Source organism: Felis catus, chromosome C2 (assembly GCF_018350175.1).
Source record: "Felis catus isolate Fca126 chromosome C2, F.catus_Fca126_mat1.0, whole genome shotgun sequence".
Classification (NCBI taxonomy): Eukaryota; Metazoa; Chordata; class Mammalia; order Carnivora; family Felidae; genus Felis; species Felis catus.
Genome location: NC_058376.1, coordinates 48,005,491 through 48,028,334, shown reverse-complemented (window position 1 = coordinate 48,028,334; position 22,844 = coordinate 48,005,491). Strand labels below are relative to the sequence as shown.

General features: G+C 38.8%; 1 protein-coding gene across 1 annotated transcript in view; it reads right to left on the bottom strand.

Moving 5' to 3' along the window:
- Positions 1 to 15,839, bottom strand: part of TBC1D23 (TBC1 domain family member 23) — a 59,296-nt gene extending 43,457 nt beyond the window's left edge. Inside the window, 1 exon segment of the mRNA XM_003991580.6 lies at positions 15,569 to 15,839. Coding sequence (XP_003991629.1) covers positions 15,569 to 15,621 — 53 coding nt within the window. The 5' untranslated portion in view covers positions 15,622 to 15,839.
- Positions 15,840 to 22,844: the final 7,005 nt, after the last annotated feature.

Genomic DNA, 22,844 nt, shown 5'->3' with positions numbered 1-22,844 from the left:
TAGTACTCAAAGGTGCAAGACACATAATAAGCTCTTAAAACACACAAAAAACAGAAACAGCCACAATGACAAAATGGAGGAATTCTCCCCAGAAGAAAGGTCAAGAAGAAATCAAAGCCAGAACATTACCCAAAACAGATATAAACAATATATGTGAACATACATTAGAAGAACAGTCATAAGATTAATAACCGGGCTTGAAAAAAAGCATAGAAGACACCAGAGAAACTCTTGCTGTGGAGATCAAAGACCTAAGAACTAGTCAGGATGAATTTTAAAATGTTATAACTGAGATCCAAAATAAACTAGATACAGTGACAGTGAGGATGGAAAAAGCAGAGGAGATAATAGGTAAAACAGAAGATAAAACCATGGAAAATAATGAAGCTGAAAAAAAGAGGGAAAGGAAATTACCAGATCATGAGAGGAGAATTAGAGAACTAAGTAATTCCATGAAACGAAACAATATCCATATCATAGGAGCCCCAGGAGAAGAAGAGCAAGAGAAAGGGGCAGAAGGTTTATTTGAACAAATTATAGCTGAGAACTTCCCTAATCTGGGGAAGGAAACAGGCATCCAAATCCAAGAGGTACAGTGAACTCCCTTCCAAATCCACAAAAACAGGTCAACACCATGACGTATCATAATGAAATTGGCAAAATACATAGATAAAAAGAGAATTCTGAAAGCAGCTAGGTACAAAAGGTTCTTAACCTTCAAGAGTAGACACATAAGGTTAGTAGCAGATCTGCCCACTGAAACTTGGCAGGCCAGAAGGGAGTGGCAGGAAATATTCAATGTGCTGAATAGGAAAAGTGTGCAGCCAAGAATCCTTTATCCAGCAAGGCTGTCATTCAGAGTAGAAGGAGAGATAAAAGCTTTCCCAGACAAACAAAAACTAAAGGAGTTCATGATCACTAAACTAGCCCTGCAGGAGATCCTAAGGGGGACTCTGTGAGTGGAAACAGCAAAGACTACAAAGGACCAGAGGCATCACAACAAACATGAAATCTACAGGTAACACAATGGCAATGAATTTGTATCTTTCAATAATCACTCTGAATGTAAATGGATTAAATGTCCCAATCAAAAGACACAGATATCAGAATGGATAAAAAAAGTAAGATCTATCTCTATGCTGCCTATAGGAGACTCATTTTAGACCTAAGGACACCTGCAGATTGAAAGGGGGGGGAGGGCTGGGTGGCTCAGTTAGTTAAGCATCCAACTTTGGCTCAGGTCGTGATCTCGCGGTTTATGAGTTCGAGACCTGTGTTGCACTCTGTGCTGACAGCTCGGAGCCTGGAGCCTGCTTTGGATTCTGTGTCTCCTCCTCTCTCTGCCCCTCCCATGCTCATGCTCTGTCTCTCTCTGTCTCTTAATAATAAATAAACATTAAAAAAAAAAGTGAGGGGATGGAGAACAATCTATCATGCTAATGGATATCAAAAGAAAGCCAGAGTAGCCATATTTGTATCAGACAAACTAGATTTTAAAATAAAGACTGTAACAAGAGATGAAGAAAGGTATTAAATCATAATTAAGGGGTCTATCCATCAAGAAGAGCTAACAATTATAAATATTTATGCCCCCAACATAGAAGCACTCAAATATAAAAATCAATTAGTCACAAACATAAGCAAACATTGATAATAATAAAATAATTGCAGGAGACTTTAATACTCCACTCACAACAATGGACAGATTATCTAGGCAGAAAATCAATAAGAAAACAATGACTCTGAATGACACATTGGACCAGATGGACTTAACAGGTATATTCAGAACATTTCATCCTAAAGCAACATAATACACACTCTTATAGAGTGCATATGGAACATTCTCCAAAGTAGATCACATACTGGGTTACAAAACAGCCCTCAACAGGTACAAAAAGATTGAGATCATATCATGCATATTTTCAGATCACAATGTTATGAAACTTGAAATCAACCACAAGAAAAAAATAGAAAAACCCCCAAATACATGGAGATTAAAACTTCACATCTATTAGAATGGCTATTATCAAAGAAAGAAAGAAAGAAAGAAAGAAAGAAAGAAAGAAAGAAAGAAAGAAAGAAAGAAAGAAAGAAAGAGAAAAGAGAAAAGAAAAGAAAAGAAAAGAAAAGAAAAGAAAAGAAAAGAAAAGAAAAGAAAAGAAAAGAAAAGAAAAGTGTTGGTGACAATGTGGAGAAAGTGAAACCTTGGGCACTATTGGTGGGAATGTAAAATGGTGTAGCCACTATGGAAAACAGTATGCCTATTCCCCCAAAATTCCCCCATAAAATATAAAAATACTGTATGATCCAGCAATTCCACTTCCGGTTATATACCCAAAAGAAGTAAAAGCAGGGACTCAAACAGATATTTGTGGACCCACATTCATAACAGCATTTTTCATAGTACCCAAAGGTGGAGCGAACACAAATATCCTTCAGTGGATAAATGAAATGGGATACACACAAACACACACACACACACACACACACACACACACACACACACACACAAATATCCTTCAGTGGATAAATGAAATGGGATACACACACACACACACACACACACACACACACACACACAGAGGAATATTATTCAGTCTCAGAAAGGAAAGAAATTCTGCCACATCTACAACATGGATAAATCTTGCATACTTTATGCTAAGTGAAATAAGCCGGTCACAAAAACACAAATACTGTACTTATTTGAGGTATTTAGAATACAAAATCACAGAGACAGAAAAAAAACAGTAGTTGTTAGGGACCGGAAGTGGGTCCGGGGTATGGCAATATCCATTAGAAAAAGAAACAAAATTGTGAAAGGTGGCTACTTCAGAGAAATGAGATGGGAAGGACATTTACTTTGCACATAGCATTAGTCAGTAAAGCATTAGTTAGTATATACATACGTATATGTATATATTAGGCTTATTTATTTTGAAACAGAGAGACAGAGAGAACAGGGGAGGGGCAGAGAGAGAGGGAGAGAGAGAGAAAATCCCAAGCAGGCTTTGCACTGTCAACGCAGAGCTCAACGCAGGGCTCAAACCCACGAACCATGAGATCAAGACCTGAGCTGAAGTCAAGAGTCAGAAGCTTAACCATTGAGCCACCCAGGTGCCCCAAGCTTGAGTATATTTATAATATTGATTATATTTGTATCAATATCGTATTGATTATATTTGTAGTGTTGAATAACTTAAATACTTATGGATTCCTTTTTAACATTTATACTCTTGCAGTCAACAAAAATTGAGAATGAGTAAAATGATTCAGCTAAAAGCATGTTCAAAGCAGTGCTTACTATAACCATGAAAACAACGTAGCTCTCTTAAAATGAGGAACTGATTTAAATCAGTAGATGGAATACCAGGCAACAATTTAAAATGCTGAAAAACAATTAATGACATGGAAAATGTTCAACATATTAACCACAGTGTAAAGTGTAAAGTTTAAAACTAAGGGCAGTTTTAAAATTAACATACAGGGGGCGCCTGGGTGGCTCAGTCGGTTGAGCATCCGACTTCAGCTAAGGTCGTGATCTCACACTCCGTGAGTTCGAGCCCCGCGTCAGGCTCTGTGCTGACAGCTCGGAGCCTGGAGCCCGCTTCAGATTCTGTGTTTCCCCCTCTCTCTGCCCCTCCCCTGCTCATGCTCTGTCTCTCTCTGTCTCAAAAATAAATAAAAACATTAAAATTAACATACAGCATATATATTCAAAAGAAATAGTACACTATTCCTACTCCCCACCCACTCTTTCCCACACACACGGGGAAACTATTTAAAAAATAATAAGGGATGCTTGGGTGGCTCAGTTGGTTAAGTGTCTGACTTCAGCTCAGGTCATGATCTCATGGTCTGGTTTGTGAGTTCGAGCCCCGCATCAGGCTCTGTGCTGACAGCTCAAAGCCTGGAGCCTACTTCCAATTCTGTGTCTCCCTCTCTCTCTGCCTCTCCCCCTTTTACACTCTGTCTCTCTCTCTCAAAAATAAACATTAAAAAAAAAACCTTTTTTTTGAGGGGCCAAAAAAAATTTTTTTAATGGTCTAAGATATATTATTGTTTGATAAAAATAAAAATTTAAAAGCTGCACTACTGAGGAAATCATTAAAAACCCAAAGCCTGCTATGTAAACATCCTAAACATGCTATTTCTACTGCATAGGATATTACTCAAACTTCTGAGTCTAGTAGCATTATTAAACAGAGCCAAGAGATAAAATGGACTCAGAACTTCTTGCATTCACAGATGTAAAGAACAATATAGCCTGTGATGATTATTCTCCTTTCCTCAAACATTTTCACCACATTTGTTTATTCAACAGGCCCTATACATGACCTACTCCCTTTCAAAAAGTCATCTCTCGGGGCACCTGGGTGGCTCAGTGGTTAAGCATCCGACTGTTGGTTTCAGCTTGGGTCATGATCTCATAGTTCATGGGTTCGAGCCCTGCATCAGGCTCCACACTGACAGAGAGGGGCCTGGTTGGGATTCTCTCTCTCTCTCCCTCTCTCTGCCCCTACCCTCCTTACACTCTCTCTCTCAAAATAAATAAACTTGAAAGCAAACAGTTAACTCTCTCCTTCCTTTTACAATTCAATTTCCTGAAAACAGTAGTCATCATTCATCTCTAACTTACTCTCTCCCCATTCACTTAAACCCTTTATCCCTCTACTGAAACTGCTCCAAAAAGTCATCAGTCATCTCAGTCCTTGTCCTCTTTACATATCTGCAAAGTTAGATTCTCTCCTTAAAACACTCCCCTTCAGTTCCCAGTAACTTTCCTATATCTCTCTCTAACCCTTGTTCTGAATTCTTTCCTTCCTTGCCAAAAGTACTCTTTTCTTCAAACCTTCAATAAATTACATTGAGCACCACTACCTGCTGGCGACTGTGTGAGGCACTGGAGATCTAGCAGTGAACAAAAAGTCCTGCTCTCAGGGTGCCTGCGTGGCTCAGCTGGTTGAGCGTCTGACTTTGGCTCAGGTCACTACTCATGGGTTCGAGCCCCACATTGGGCTCTGTGCTGACAGCTCAAAGCTTGTAACATGCTTCAGACTCTGTGCCTCCCTCTCTCCCTGTCCCTCCCTCGCTCATGTTCTGTTTCTCTCTCTCAAAAATAAACATGAAAACAAATTTTTTTTCTTTAAAAAGTCATGCTTCATATAGCCTACATTCTAGCTGGCTACTCCAAGGTTTTATCACAAGTCCTATTATCTAAAACCCACTCATCAAAAGCAGCTCCTTCTGAAGTGTAGTCTGTTGGAATTTGTTTGGCACAAACCTCTGATCAGTTACTTAAAACTCAAAAATGACCACCAACAGACTGTGTAACAGTGTCAAGTTGCACATATTAAGTTGTGGTTTCATGACTTACTTTGTGTTATTTCTTAATGCCCAGCTCATGAGACATCAGCATCAAAAGCTTTGTCTGAACTTATTTTGCTATTGTTGGCACACTGGTTACAAATTACTACCATACCAATACTCCTTAATTAGTTCCTAAATATTTTGTGACATTTGTTAGAAATAGAAATAACACAACTTTGTTACACATTCACTTGTACAGTAGATATACAGATGAAGTTCAGTGACCATAAGGTATGCATAACTTGTAACTGCATAACTTATTTTTATTTTTTTTTCATTTTTTTAATATATTTAAATCCAAGTTAGTTACATATAGAGTAATAATGATTTCAGGAGAATTTAGTGATTCATCACTTACATAGAACACCCAGTGCTCATCCCAACAAGTGCCCTCCTTAATGCTCATCACCTGTTTAGCCCATCCCCCCCACCCAACACCCCTCCAGCAACCCTCAGTTTGTTCTCTGTATTTAAGAGTCTCATATGGTTTGCCTCCTTCTCTTTTTTTTTTATCTTATTTTTCCTTCCCTTCCTCTATGTTCATCTGTTTTGTTTCTTAAATTCAACATATGAGTGAAATCATGTGGTATTTATCTTTCTCTGACTTATTTTTTTTAAGTAAGCTCTATGCAGGGCTTGAATCATGACCCTGAGATCAAGAATCACATGCTCTACCAAATGAGCCAGCCTGGTGCTTCACATGTAACTTATTTCTAAATACCAATCTCGGGGCGCCTGGGTGGCTCAGTCGGTTAAGCATCCGAATTCGGCTCAGGTCATGATCTCATGGCTCATGAGTTTGAGCCCCACATCAGGCTCTGTGCTAACAGCTCAGAACCTGGAGCCTGTTTCAGATTCTGTCTCCCTCCCTCTCTGCTCCTCCCCAGCTCGTGCTCTGTCTCTCAAAAATAAATAAACATTAAAAAAATTAAAAAATAAATAAATGAATACCAATCTCAACCCATCAAAACTTTCTAACAACAAATAGTATGAGACACATTAAGAAATGACCACAACGCCTTACAATCTGAGAGCACAATCTGGTAACTGTGAAATCTTGAAGTTCTGGATTTTTGTCAGAATCAACATACTTTTTACAGCATTTTAACAAGTTGTATATTTGAATGCCAAGGGAAAAAACATCTCATTCACCAGCTTTAAAAAAATTAGTGAAACTTTGTATCAGGATCAGATCCACAAAAGCAGTTTTAGGAGATTTCCTTATCAAATAATGCAATCCTCTCCAGAATTTGTTTAAGCGGGATCTTGTGCCAAATAAAGAAAGTGTAAATTTAGTCCTCTATGCTTGATAAGCCAAACAAAAAATTGTATCTACAGTATTTTAGCACTGTGCAACAGGCAAAGGAGACAGATCACAGAACGCTGCTCTGTAAACTACTAAAATTAACTACAAATGGAACAGATGCTTTAAATCTTCAGACTTATTTTTGATCCATAATCCATGTAGATCAAATTGCACCAATGGTACCTATGGTGTGTGCCCCTTTTGCTAAGAAAAAACTCAGGAATTTTTGCCTCAGCCAAAAAAAAAAAAAAAAAAAAAAAAAAAAAAAAGAAGAAGAAGAAGAAGAGGAAGAGGAGGAGGAGGAGGAGGAGGGGGACGGGGAGCAGGAGGGGGAGGGGGAGGGGGAGCAGGAGGAAGAAGCTGTTTGTCATAACTTTACTTTAGATGTGTAATGTTGCAATGCATTTGCTGTAAGACTTTGCTTACAAAATGGAAGAACATCTTCTCTACTAATGAGAAGCTGACTTTACAGAGTGCTCTAAATCCTTTCCTCTTTCATGCTTCCTCAAAATAAAAAGTTCCTAACATACTGTTCTTTTCTATACACATGAGGTGACTTTCCAGCGCTTTCAATGCACAAAGAAAAGCACCAGATTATTTTCCCCCAATCGAAGCAGTGGTTTATTTGGAAAATAGAGTATGTCCTTTGCCCAAGAGAAAGAACGGGATGAAAGCAGCACAAGTCAACACAAAACAGCACATTACCTGTTCCTATCACAAATTTCCAATTTATCCAAAATGTAATGAGAGAAGAAACACTACCAATATTCCTTTCCCTGAAACCATCATTTTATTTATTTTAATATATTAAATATAACTTATTGTCAAATTGGTTTCCATACAACACCCAATGCTCATTCCAACAGGAAACTATCATTTTAGAAAATAAAGGAACACTACTACAAGTGAGGTGACAACACTTTACATCATTTGGCAAGTCTTTCCAAGGGTGCTTTACCAATGAAGATTAATTTGGCAAGGAAATACATAACAGATTTTTTTAAAGCCTGGATTCCAACCATCAATGATAATTTATTTGACTAAAGAGAGTCTCATTTACTTTCATGTCAGTGGTTACATGTAAATAGAATCTACAACACAAAGCTCAAGAATTTCTGGTATTTAATTACACACCTATATGAAATAAATACATTCTTCTATGGGTCACTTTTATACTTCAAAACAAAGGCTAGAAATTCCCAAAAAGGGAAAGTAACCACAGAGAGTTATTTTAAAACTAAGTTTCTTATTTCTCCAATATCCCTGAATAAAAACAACAGAAAAATTACTGAGCTAATAAAGTTACTAAGCTGTATAATTACTTATGTTTTCTAAGTAAATATCACTACCATAGTCTCACAAACTATGAATAATAATTCCATTTTATATATGACTTAGATATATGTAATATAATTATATTACTTATATAATAATATATATTTAACATATAATTTATTATACAAATACATTTAAATATACAACATATATTATACAAGTATATATTATCTAGGTGTACTATATAACCATAATATTTCAAGTTCAAAAAACTAATCTATTTTTGGCAAGGCTATGAGAACACATTATGAAAACTAAGGTGCAAAGCTATAGTATATAATGTTCTGTATCACTTCCCACCATATCAATCATGAATTGTCCCTTCTTGTGTATATAACACAGACAAGGTATGCATATCCTTACAGCTTTATAGGTGCCACAGGTAACAAATATATATGTTCAACAATGTACATCTTGGAATATTGTGGCTTTCAAAACACAAGACTGATTGAATATAGGAATACCATATTTTTAATTGGGCTCTTTCTAGGTGTCTGTTCAACTATATGTGAAATACATAACATATATGCATTCAACTTTAGAAAGAGCACAGGGCTTAAAGAGATATAAGTTCTACTAACTGGGTTTGTCACCTGACCACCCTAAGCCTGCCTTCTCATCTCTAACAAGAAAACTACAATAATCCATAACTTCCACTTCTCATAGAATTGTCTTAAGAGCCAAATGAGACAGCATATATAAGCAATACATACAAGATAAAGCCCTACACAAACATATAATATTTTCTTATGTCTTCTTGCTAAAATTATTAAATATCACCATACCAATTAGTTTATGTAACAATTGCTTTAAATCAAGAAAAACACAAACTACAGCATTCCCACCCAACTATGGAATGCCGTGTCAGCTTACGAATAAGAAAAACTCCTTTAACCCTCAAGAAAAAGAAAGAAGACTTGAAACAAGTGATTTAATTACTGATCATTTTCTCAGCTCGGGTCAAAGGTTAGACAGACTCTTAAAAACAAATAAATGTACATCAAATTTCAGGAAATAAGTTTCTTAACATTGACTCCTAACTTACTGCTCTTGCATTTCCACAAGAAACAATTTCTCTTGTAAGCCTAACATAAGGGACTGATTTATCTTCCACTTATAATTCTCAATATCTAAGTCACTTCAAGCACTGTCCCTTTTCAAGCTGTATAATCCTATTCTACTCTGCTAGAGTGTATAACTTCCCAAAACACCAATATTTAGGTATCTTTAGAAGATATCTTCACATATTATTTGAATACTATGGCTAAAAAGATGAAAACATTGAAGTGCCCAAGCAAGACAGAACACTGCAAACTCTGGTTTTAAATCTGTCTCAGTTTTTTCCTAAAACGCTACACAGTAGCTTGAATATAACCAGTATTTAGTTAATGTTTGCTGAATGCCTTATAACTGCTTTGCTAAACTCTATTTTGCTTTTTGATACATGAGGGAAGCCACTGTTTAAGGTTTATACCAAGTAGAATCCACAGTTTAGCATAAGCACCAGAAATGATTTGCCAAGCATATTTTATCAACTCTGTTCAGGAGACAGAAGTTGGCTGTGTGCATATTGCAGTACACTTAACTTGGTGTGTCAGAATTACCTAAGTTGCCTCCAAGATGGGGAAGGCACCTGTACTCTCTACAGCAAAACTAAATGATATTGGATCCATTTTTTTGGCATTCAAAAACCAATTATTAACTCTTACCTGTAGATATTAAAACATCCACAGACACAAAATCCTAGAAGTTAATTATTCTTTAGGAATTACCTTTAAAAACAGTAAAATCTGAATTATAAGAAAAACATGAATGTAAATAGTATAAGCAAGTTAAGTCTTCTTAATTTCTAATTGTTTCCTGCACTATACTTACAGCTTACCAAATCAAATAGTTGTTATTTAAAAACACCTAATTCAGGGCACCTGGGTGCCTCAGTCAGTGAAGCGTCCAACTTTGGCTCAGGGCATGATCTCACAGTTTGTGAGTTCGAGCCCCGTGTCAGGCTCTGTGCTGACCACTCAGAGCCTGGAGCCTGCTTCGGATTTTGTGTCTCCCTCTCTCTTTCTGCCCCTCCCCCGCTTGTGCGATTTCTCTCTCTCTCTCAAAAATAAACAAACATCAAAAAAAACCAAACACCTAATTCAAGACGAGGTTTTTCTTCCTCTTCATTTTTTGTAAGATAGTATCTAGTCTGCCCAGAACCACAAGCTGTCAATATTCACCTTAAATGAGTTCTATTCTCTTTCATATTAAATGTATTTCTTTACTGATTATATCATTTTTGAAATTGCAATCACCTACTCTTTAAATCTTTCCTCATATTTCAATGCCTATGAAATGGGAAGCACTGAAAGCACTATATACAAAGTGCACAAAACTTTGAAAAAGACCCTATTATTCTCAAAACAATTCTATTCACATTTCAAATTAAGAACAGAAGCTTCTTTATGAACTGGTATTTTATAATTTTAAGAAGAGTTTAGCAATAAATTAAAATCACAACTTTAACGTGGATATTGTACAAAAATTTTAAACTAAACAAACTCAGAATACCAACAGTTGTTGTAAAATTAATATCTATACAAAAAAATGTTTTACTTATTTTTGAGAGAGAGAGGGAGAGAGAGGGAGAGAGAGAATGTGTGTGTGCACACTCAAAGAGAGAGAGTGGAGGGGAGAGACAGAGAGAGAGAGAGAGAGAGAGAGAGAATATCTTAAGAAGGCTCCACTCCCAGCACAGAGTCTGACGCAGAGCTCAATCATACAACTGTGAGATCATGACCTGAACCAAATTCAAGAGTCAGACACTTAACTGACTGAGTCTCCCAGGCACCCCCAGAAAACATTTTTTAAATCATGACTAGATCTTTAAGCATTATGTCAGGAAGAAAGCCTCAGAAAACGAGAAACATGTTCAAATCCAAGGCCAATTTCTTCAATACCGAGAAGAGTAATTATCAATCTTTGAACTATAAAAATTTAACATGGTTAATTTTTACAAATCTGTAGCTTGTTTAAATTTATATAATTTCAAACTCGTTGTAAATATTTTTAAAGGATTTCTCCATATGCTCTGAGCTAATGTGGCTGCAGGTTCAGAAAGTGAGCTGAGTATTTTTTGAAATCCATGGTTTTCCATAAAAGTTGAACATTATACAAGCAGAGCATTACACAGTTCACAAAAACAATGAAGTTAGAAAATGTATATGAAATGACAGCTTGGTATGTTATTGCACATGATTTGACAAAAGTCATGCAGACAATAAACATTTACTGAGCCACCTGCTATCAGCCACTGCACTTTAGAAGTTCACTATGTAAATAGCAATGATAAAACATGTAATCAAATAAATTATAGCATAATGTGTTAGGTGACAAAATATAACAGATTATATAACATATAGAGATACATTCCTCTGGCCAACTCATTTTGAGTTACACATCATCCAGAACCTTACTGAAGAATGTGGTCCATGAACCAGCAGAATTGCCATAACCTAGAAGCTAGTCAGTCAGAAATACAGAATCTCTGGGGATGCAAGCTGGTGCAGCCACTCTGGAAAACAATATGGAGGTTCCTCAAAAAACTAAAAATAGAACTACCTTATGACCTAGCAATTGCACTACCAGGTATTTATCCAAGGGATACAGGTATGCTGTTTTGAAGAGGCACATGCACCCCCATGTTTATAGCAACACTACCAACAATAGCCAAAGTATGGAAAGAGCCCAAATGTCCATCGATGGATGAATGGATAAAGAAGATGTGGTATATATATACAATGGAGTATTAATCGGCAATCAAAAATAATGAAATTTTGCCATTTGCGACTATGTGGATGGAACTGGAGGGTATTATGCTAAGCAAAATTAGTCAGTCAGAGAAAGAAAAATATCATATGACTTCACTCATATGAGGACTTTAAGAGACAAAACAGATGAACATAAGGGAAGGGAAACAAAAATAATATAAAAACAGGGAGGGGGACAAAACAGAAGAGACTCATAAATATGAACAACAAACAGAGGGTTACTGGAGGGGTTGTGGGAGGGGGGATGGGCTAAATGGGTAAGGGGTACTAAGGAATCTACTCTTGAAATCATTGTTGCACTATAGGCTAACTAATTTGGATGTAAATTAAAAAATAAATATAAAAATCATTAAAAAAAAAAAAAGAAATACAGAATTTCAGGTCCCAAGCAAATGTACTGAATCAGAATCTACATTTTAACAAGATCCTCAGGTAATTCCAATGCACATTTAAATTTTGAGAAGCACTAACCTAGAACATAACTGAAGATCAGTAAATAAGTGTCATCTCATACTTTCAAGATCTTCAGTCCCCACCCCGAGCCTTTTTGCAAATTGATACATAATTTTAATGTGGTCAGCTACCCAGTTTCACAGATTAAAACAAAACAAAACAAAACAAAACACTGGGAAATACCACTAACAACAAAGAAAGAAAACAGGGAATAAAATAAAAAGCAATTTCAAAAAGAGAAGGCTTTTGGGTCCATTTAACATAGCAACAATCTACCCTATCTGCCTAGATAGGTCTCACTATACTACAGAAGTATAACAGTAACTGACATTCTTAAATGTGCCTCCTCTAACTAGACCACAAATTCCTTGAGGACAGGGACCTAGTTTTATTCTTATACACTTATATCTGTAAACTGAATGGCTCTAAGTCACTGAGATAAGTTCAGGTTAGGCAATCGGATATATAACATATTTCAGAAACATTTCCAGCTGAAAAAGTTACAATAAAAATATGACTTTTTAATTAATTAATTAATTAATTTTTTAATGTTTTATTTATTTTTGAGACAGGGAGAGACAGAGCATGAACAGGGGAGGGTCAGAGAGAGGGAGACACAGAATCTGAAACAGGCTCCAGGCTCTGAGCTGTCAGCACAGAGCCGGACGCAGGGCTCGAACTCACGGACCGAGAGATCATGACCTGAGCCGAAGTCGGCCGCTCAACCGACTGAGCCACCCAAGCGCCCCATGACTTTTTTAAAACAGTAAATCCTTCCCATTCCATAACAACCCATTCACTAGTCTTAGAACAGAGGCTGTACCAAATCTATGGCTCCAAATCCAATGTCTTCTCTACATTCAAACTCACTCCTACAGGGCACCACTGAGTGCAGTGAGCATAGAAAATGGACAAAGATTACATGAGAACAGAAGGAGAGGAGAAATCATTGAACACCTCAGGGTTCCTCCATTCATGAAAATAAAAACAACAAAAATAGAAAGTCACACAAAAGACAGAGCAACCCTAGAAGAGAACAAATGCTACCCTTTAACAACCATTAATTCCATGTTCCTTGCCTCTGTGAACAGACTCCTGTTCACAATCCTAAGAACTCCTCAAAGATACCTTAACTCTAGAAACACTTCTCCTCATGACCTCCAATAAGCTGATCAGAGCCAGTTAGATACAATACACACTTTCAAGACAGCCACTTTCATGAAGTGCTAGTCATTACTCTTCAAACAATCATTTCATTTTCTTGCCCAAGTCATGGTCATGCTATTACTCCATTCAAAGGCCTTTCCCATCTGTTAATCTGAATGCACTATCCAACATGTTAGCCACTAGCCATGTGTGGCTATTTAACATTTGAAATGTGGCTAGATCCAAATGAGATGTAGGGTAAAGGTAAGGAACACGTGAAAGTTTGAAGTCTTCGTATAAAAAAAAGATGTAAAACTATCTAACTGGCTTTTTTTGAACAATCCTATGTTAAAATAATGTTTCAGATATAAATCAAAGAATTTAAACTGTTTCTTTTTAGTTTTTAATGTGGCTACTAGAAAATTTTACACTTCAGGGGCAACTGGCTGGCTCAGTCAATGGAGCATGCAACTCTTGATCTGGGGAGTGTGAGTTCGAGCCCCATGTTGGGTGTAGAAATTACTTTAAAAATCCTAGGGAAGGGGCGCCTGGGTGGCTCAGTGGGTTAAGCGTCCGACTTCAGCTCAGGTCACGATCTCACAATCCGTGAGTTTGAGCCCTGCGTTGGGCTCTGTGCTGACAGCTCAGAGCCTGGAGCCTGCTTGGGATTCTATGTCTCCCTCTCTCTCTGCCCCTCCCCTGCTCGTGCTCTGTCTCTCTCTGTCTCAAAAATAAATTTTAAAAAAAATTACAAAAATAAATAAATAAATAAAAATCTTAGGGGGAAAAAAGAGAAAATTTTAAATTACATACACGTTATATTTCTAGTGACAGCACTAGTCTAAAACCTATTGATTCTTCAAGGCCTAATTCAAACACCTTTGCTTCCATGAAGCCTTCTCTAATGACTGCAAGTGGAAGTGGTTTCTGTCCCCTGAAATCCCATAACACCTTCACATTCCCAAAGAACTGGATCAATTTTACTTTGTTACTGAGTTTACCTGTCACAGCTCCAACATAAGCAAATTGAGAAAAGAAACTCCATCTAGGTCACCAGTGAGTTTTCCTACTACACCTTGGAGAGTACATGCATGAACTTAGGTGATGCCAGACGTCTGCTGAGAGCTGATTTTCTCAACTATTATATTACCTATCCCTTTCAATGATTTTCATTTCTTTCTCAAGTATTAAGGTCCATGTGTAAAATGTCCTGTATTATTTTTAGGCAAACAACTTATTACATGAGCTACATACATGTCAGATGATGAAAGAGCAAATCTAAAACTAATGCATGTGGTCGATATACTTAGGTTAAATATACAAACTCAACAAGCTTCTAAAGGTTCCATATATTTTTGTCTTAAAAATGTATTGTAAAGATTAACTATTTCAAAAGTAGGAGCCTTTCCCAAAGATTAACGATACTAAATGACTAAAGTCTACCAAAAAATTATTGGAGGTCCCCGCCCCCTCCACAGCTCCGAGTATAAGTCAGGTAAGCATGCAAACGCTTGGGAGCAGCAAGAGCAATATCCACAAAACGTCCAAAAGCTGTGTAGATTGAGCGGTAGAAAGAAAGAGACAAGAAAAAAAAAAAAAAGTCGACTTGTGCGAGACGAATGGTAGAAACGGTTGAAACGCAAAATGAGAAATAAAAACTAGAATATAAAAAATATCTCAACTCTGTGGGAGGGATCCTCCCTGGGTGTATCTCTCAACCTCTCCGGCAAACGTTGCGGTGGTAATTTCAAGTGTCTTCTTCAAATGGTATTCTAGTGCCTCAGCTCTAACTTCGTTCCCTACCAACCTACTCTAACGCCCCGGGTCAGGGACTCCTGCCAAACCCAGCCCTAAAGCCACCCTCTCCAGCACGTTTTAGACACCGGTGAACGAAACAGGAGGACCTCACTGAGGCCCAATACCTGGACGACACTTCTATCATTTGGAGTCCGGCCTTAGACCCTTCGATTTGATGGAGCCGGCTGAGAGGAGCGGGCCAGCAGAGGGGGCGGGGCAGGGCGCTGGACTTTGCCCAGGACGGGTCTTCCCGTTCCAGGTCGGAACCTGCTGGTGCCTCAGGGACAGGCAGGATGGTGAGAAGAAAGAATAGAGAAGCAGAAAGAATCAGCCCTAGGCTTTCACTCACCAGCCGTCACCGCTCGACGTTGGCTGTGGCAGGACCTCTTCTCCTTCCGCCATTGCTGTTGACGTCCACGTCACTTTGCCGAAAAGTGGACCTGGCGCCCGGACCGACTCTGAGACCCAATGTCGTAAAAGGTTCTCGGAAGTCTGGGAGTGAGCTTCTGGAGAGGAAAAGAAAGAGGGAGGAGGCAAGAGACGGGAGCAACGCGACGTCCCGACGTCCCGACGGCGAAAGGCAGCTTGGGGGAGGAGACTCGGCCAAAGCAGCTGCCCCTTCAAAGACTACATGTCCCAGCATGCCGCGGGGACTGGGCGGATGGAGTGGGTGGAGCTTGATGAGGGAGCGTGACCTGGTAAAAGGTCCTTGTGAGCGTCGTTTCTTAGCGTCCGTTTGGCTTGCTTCTTCATTGCATCTTGGCGTCGTACTTAAAATCAGAATTGGGAGTCCTAACTAATGGAGAGAGTAGGGGAGGGGGGAATTCCATAGGGAAGGTGGGAGTAGGAGGAGAGCCACATTTCAGTCATTTCCAACTAACAACTGGATTTGAGGAAACAGTTGGATGTAAGGAAAGGTCACCGCCCACCCCTATTTGTAGGGCGCGGTCAGAAGCACAAATGGAAGTCCCCTACTTTTTCTGAACGCTTGAAAGTTGTTTGGGGGGAAAAAAGGCGCTAAAAAGTAAAGGAAATATGCTCCAACCTCCCGCCTTTATATATATATATATATATATATATATATATATATATATATATATATGTGTGTGTGTGTGTGTATCGTGTGTGTATACACACACACACACACACAAACACACACACAATCTTCCTAATAACCTGGAAGGTCAAATCCAAGTTTAGATTTCTAGAAATCTTGGAGTTCCAAACCGAGCTGCCACGTTTCTTCTCTTCCCACCCTACTTCTTGTTTGCTCCACATCTACGGGCACTTTGGCCTCCACATCCAAGCTCGGTCCACATCACTACCACCACCACACACCATCAAAGCACTAGCCTTTTGTCTCCCCTTGACCATTCCTGGTGTGCACAGGCTCGGGAGGATGGACGTAGGGAAATGCTTTTGCAAGCCGTAGAACCAACACTGATGAAGTAGAGAAGCAGGTAACAGTATGAATAAATCTGAAAAATATGTTAAATGAACGAGAGATTGCAGAAGGATAGGTATAGTATGGTTTCATTTATATTTGGTGGTAAAAATAGGCAAGACAATATATTATTTGTGAATAGGTGCATAAGTGCTTTAAAAAAATAAAGGGAAATGATTTAAAAAATGGAATGGCAGTTCTTACACAGCCAGACATTAGTTAAAGCGGGGAAAACAGGTTTTATCCAGAAACTACTGACAATAGGGGAAAGAGCAGAGCTCCATTCCAATTGGCGCAGAGGTGATTAGAGGTTTTAAAGGGAGAATAAGGGAGTGGAGAGAATGGGGGCTCATTAGAGTCAGAGAAGTGAAAAATTACAGAGTTAGCCAGTGTGATTGTGATTGAGCCAGCTGTGTCTGCTAGCTGGCAATTTTTGTAGTTAGGATTCTATCCTCCCACAGACGCTGAGAGACAGTGGCCCTATCCTTCCTGATGATTACATTTCAAAGTAATGACTCTCAGGTCCTTGAGAAGGACACTTCTAAGTCATAAGAGAAAATTCTAAGCTCTTTCTAATAAATGCTCTAAGAAAGAGAGGTCAGGAATCCATCATCAGGGTTGGCTAGAACAGAGTAAATTCTCTTGGCAGTTGAACTTTCTAAATCGGGCATTTTAATGAGGAGCTGGGTTTCCATGGGGGGCTAGAGTCCTCCTAGGGGCATGGCATTAAGTTGCTAGAAACCATGTTCGACTTTGGTCAAGTCTCAAGGTTTGGACAGAATTGTTACCCGTGGAAAGCTCTGCAGGTCTCAAAATTACATTGGGAGGAAGAGGAAGAAATGGCTTCAATTATATTTTTAATATTTTGTTTCTTAAGAGCTGAGAAGTTGTAGTCGAGTAGGTGTTCAATATTCCTTATAGAGTCTATACTTTGGTATACAGAATTTTTCATACTTCGAAACTATTTGATTAAAGAAGCACAAAACATAGTCCAATCATTTCATTAACAACCAAAAACATGTTCACTCTCTTTCCAAAAGGGGAATAATCCAGAGCCACACATTATTGCACCACTTCCAAGCCCACAATCTTTTCGTGCTGCTCAATCTTTCTGGGGGAAAATTTCTTTTAATGTGGAATGAGTGTTTTGATGGCAACCATTAAAAGAAAATAAAAGGCATGGATCTAGGTCAATTTACCATCCTAACTTCCAAGACCTCCCCTGTGGCTCGTCAATTGTCAGTGGGTTTTCAGAAGCTTTTCTAAAATAGTTTTAAAAACTATTAAGTCTGTGACTTGACAAGCAGCTGTTCATTGCTTAAGGTGTTTCTAATCCTCAACAGTAATTCATGTTTAGTACAATTTTTTTTAATTTTTTTAACGTTTATTTATTTTTGAGACAGAGACAGAGCATGAATGGGGGGAGGGTCAGAGAGAGAGGGAGACACAGAATCAGAACCAGGCTCCAGGTTCTGAGCTGTCAGCACAGAGCCTGACGTGGGGCTCAGACTCATGGACCGCGAGATCACGACCTGGGCTGAAGTCGGACACTTAACCGACTGAGCCACCCAGGTGCCCCAGTACAATTTTTTTAAAACTTATTTTTTGAGAGAGCGAGTACAAGCAGGGGAGAGCAGATAGGGAGGGAGGGAGAGAATCCCAAGCAGGCTCCATTCTGTCAGCACAGAGCCCAACGTGAGGCTCAAACTCCTAAATCGTGAGTTCATGACCTGAGCCGAAATCAAGGTCAGATGCTTAACTGACTGAGCCACCAGGTGCCCCCATGTTTAGTATAATTAAATCAATAATTGCTTTATACTCTATGTGGTAAAAATATTATTCCATTAAAAATATATCTCTTGGGGGCGCCTGGGTGGCGCGGTCGGTTAAGCGTCCTACTTCAGCCAGGTCACGATCTCGCGGTCCGTGAGTTCGAGCCCCGCATCGGGCTCTGGGCTGATGGCTCAGAGCCTGGAGCCTGTTTCCGATTCTGTGTCTCCCTCTCTCTCTGCCCCTCCCCCGTTCATGCTCTGTCTCTCTCTGTCCCAAAAATAAATAAACGTTGAAAAAAAATATATATATATATCTCTTGACTTTCAAGCAGTTCTTCACTTTGTAGAAGACAAAACTTCTGTCTTCCACTCTTTTTAATAGGACCAGAGTCAGCTTCATGGGCATGCAACTTGTGCCACCACACAAGACCCCATGCTTAGAAGGGCCCTACACTTGGTTTAGTGCTCTGCTATTACATCTTGAAATTCTTAATGATTTTAGAATAGGAGGTCTCTTGTTTTAATTTTGTGCTGGGCCCCCCACAAATTATGTAGCCAGTCCCAGATAGGGTCACTATGATATTAATGTATAACCCAACTGGGGACAGGATTTCACTTGAAATTATTTAATAATATTTTCTGGAATATCTATATCATTTGTCCTTTACTCATCAACCTGTTCTGTGTTCTGCTGAGTTCACTCTCAGTTCGTGGTATTCACCAAGACAACATCCTCTTCCGCTGGTGGTAATTCTAGGAATCTGGTTATTAGGTGAAGTCCTTGAAATTTGGTATGCCTTTGGTTCCTCTGAATAGGTTCTACTGGTTTACTCTCCATGGTATTTTGTGTTTGCTCCTGTTTGGCTTGTTAACATCCAAGCTGCAGTTACTGCAGATCTCAGTGGTAGGTGAGTCCTCTGCCCATAAGCCCTGGGCTTCTCTTTCTCTTTCTCTGGACCAGGATCATTCACACTTTCCCCTCACTTTGCCTGGTCTTCTGGAAGGACAAACACCACACTCAGTTGTTAATCTCCAAGCTGCTGAGTTAGTAATGACCTTCTGGTTGATGGGTTGTTTTTTGTTTATCTTTTATCATAAGTTCTTCTTGCTTTGAATCTGGTTTGTCCACATTTTCCCCAAAACACCTCACTTCCTGAGATGACAAGGACCATGCTGTGGCTACAGAACATTTTCTAGCTGGCTGCAAAATTTTTTGGGTGTAACTTCTGAGTATTTTGTGCTTTAAAACAAATCTCATGGTCCTGCCATTTGCCTCAATTGTTATGTGCTTTAAGAAAATAGTATGGGGGTAGCCTGGGTGGCTCAGTTGGTTAAGAATCTGATTCTGGATGTTTGGCTCAGGTCATGATCTCACAGTTCATAGGATCAAGCCCCATGTTGGGCTCTGCACTGACAGTGCAGAGCCTGCTTAGGACTCTCTCTCTCTCTCTCTCTCTCTCTCTCTCTCTCTCTCTCTCTCTCCCCCTGTTCATCCCCCCAACCTCAGGATTACAAGTAGAATTTGTTCAATTCTAGTAGTGGATCTCTGCCGAAAGCAAGCAAGCCAGCCAGCCAGCCAGCCATCCCTGGGGCACCTGAGTGGCTTAGTCAGTTGAGCATCCAAGTTTGACTTAAGTCGTGATCTCACAGTTCATGAGCCCCATGTCAGACTTGCTGCTGTCAGCGCAGAGCCCACTTCAGATCCTCTGTCCCCTTCTCTCTCTGCCCTCTGGCCCTCCCCTATTCATTCTCTCTCTCTCTCTCTCTCTCTCTCTCTCAAAAATAAATTTTTTTAAAGCCCTTTTCAAGAGCTAGAGAAGACTTTATTATGAAATCATCAGTCTGTATTTTCTTACATTTCTCTTTTCTCCTAATTTTAAGATTTCATCAGTGATACTAGGAACTCTTTCTGTTCTTGTACTTCTTTATCTCTCTCTGGAGCAGACAGACTTGGAATCTCTTTTTTTATAGACCTGATGCTGGGCTAAGATGATGCTAATAGTGGTGACCATCTGGATCTGTGTACAGTAGTATAGCCATTCCAAGATGTGTTTCCAAAAAAGGTACACCCAGTCATCCACATAGGGTGTGTTACCTGCCTGCATTTCTGCAGCTAATGGTATCCCCACACCCAAATAGGAAGGTGTAGAATTATGCCATATTATCCTTGGACAAAATCAAGTTGCAATTTTTACAAAAAGGAAACTTTAATTCTCTTGGTTTTAAATGAAACTATAAAAAACAAAAATATTTTTCATCTATTATGTGCTGTTCTATGCCATATAATTATGTAATTTATATTTTATTATGTGTACTTAATTCATATTTTGACACATAGTTTATCCTCAATAAATATTTGTTAAGTGAACTCAGGGTTTTGTGGGGCTTTTTTGAAGTGTTTTTGAATGGATGAAGTCATTCACCTATATAGCTGGTTGGGATCAGGGCAGGTAGGGATTGTGAACTGATCTGTGTGGTCAATTATTATATTAGTGTAGAAGAGTTTATTTCACTTTTTTGTTATAATATTATAGCATTTTTAAAGAGAGAAATGATTATAGCTCATCCTTTTATTCATATTCGAGCAATTTCTTCTTGATTTTTTTTTTTTGCATTTTTAGGTGAGACCAAATAAATTGTATTAATCTACTGCTACTTTAAAATTTTTTTTTTAATTTTTTTTTCAACGTTTTTTTTATTTATTTTTGGGACAGAGAGAGACAGAGCATGAAAGGGGGAGGGGCAGAGAGAGAGGGAGACACAGAATCAGAAACAGGCTCCAGGCTCCGAGCCATCAGCCCAGAGCCTGACGCGGGGCTCGAACTCATGGACCGGGAGATCGTGACCTGACTGAAGTCGGACGCTTAACCGACTGCGCCACCCAGTCGCCCCAATCTACTGCTACTTTAAAAATTACCCCAAAATTCAGTGTCCCAAAACATTCATTATCTCACAATTCCAATGGGTCAGGAATTTAGAAACAGGTAAGTGGATGTTATGAGTCAGGGTGTCTTGAGGTTATTTGAAGCCTTCTGAAGTCATCTGAAGGCTTCACTGGGGCTAGAGGATCCACTTCCATGTTGGCTCACTCACATGCCCAACAAGTTGGTGTTGGCTATTGGCAGGAGGCCCACAGTCCTCTCCAAATAAGTCTTTCCATGGGTTGCTTGAATGTCCTCTTAACATGGAGTCTGGCTTCCCCTAGAGTGAGAATTTAAGAGAGACAAAGATTGAAGCCACAATATTTTCTATGACCTAACCTCAAAAGTCACATACCCATCATTTCTGCAATATCCTATCAGTTACACAGGTCAGGTCTGTTCAACATGGAAGCTAACTACAAAAAGGCTTGAATAACCGAAGGCAAGAATCACTGAGAGCCTTCTTAGAACCTCATTGCTACTTGAAGTAATATTAAATCTTGTACATTCACCATTGTCCAACCAACTTGTTCCTCAGGTCCCTGTCCATATCATTTCAGCTCTCTTCCAGCTAGTTTTCCTCTGAACTTGTGAAGTCACTGAGTCACACAGCATCTTGCATTCTGTCACTCTGAGAATGACAACAATTTTTAAGTTCTTTTGTAGCCTCTGTTACACCAAATAAAGGACTGAAAGTATAGATGGTGTCCAGAAGTTCTTGTTGAATATCAAGATATTGATTTCTGTTTCAAAATAATGACTTTTGAGTTTCAGAATTCTAAACTTTCTCAGGAATTTTTCTTTTTATCTTACAAGGACAGATGTCTTCACAATTATCAGAATTACTTCAGTTATTTGTAACTTTAAAATCCCATTAGGACCTGCATTCCAAGATTCTTTAAACTACTGAAGCCTAACACTTAATTTAATGATGAACAAAACCAAGTTAATTCCCATTCACAGATGACAAGTCAACAGTTGGCAACAATTTCAACATCTGCTATTAATTCACTTAAAAGTGTTAAGCAAACAGTGTTTAAAAAAAAAAAGATCTGGAAACTATACTATTTCTCCATTATCCTTCTAGTTGTTGTCTTTGCTGATCGAAGTTGACTCTTAATAGGTTATGTAGATGGACCCAAAGTAAACATTTTGATGGGGATTGGCCTATTCCTGAGTCTGGGATGGTTATGCTTTAATGTGGGAGCCTGTTTCACCCCTTCCTCATTCCAAATTTGTTTTCAAATATTCCAGACAAAAGGCTCTTATTAGGGTTGAGTCAGTGCTGATTGGAAATAGGGATAGTAAACAATATGTTAGCTGGCATTAGCCTAAATTTTAAAAACTTACTGCTTTCTATGAGCTCACACACACAATCTGTAAACAGTATCCTTAGACAATGGCTGTGCTATTCATTATGTATGATATGTCTCCATTCATCTCATACTCTTGGACTCACCCTTCCTTTTAGGTATCTTTCTTGCCAAA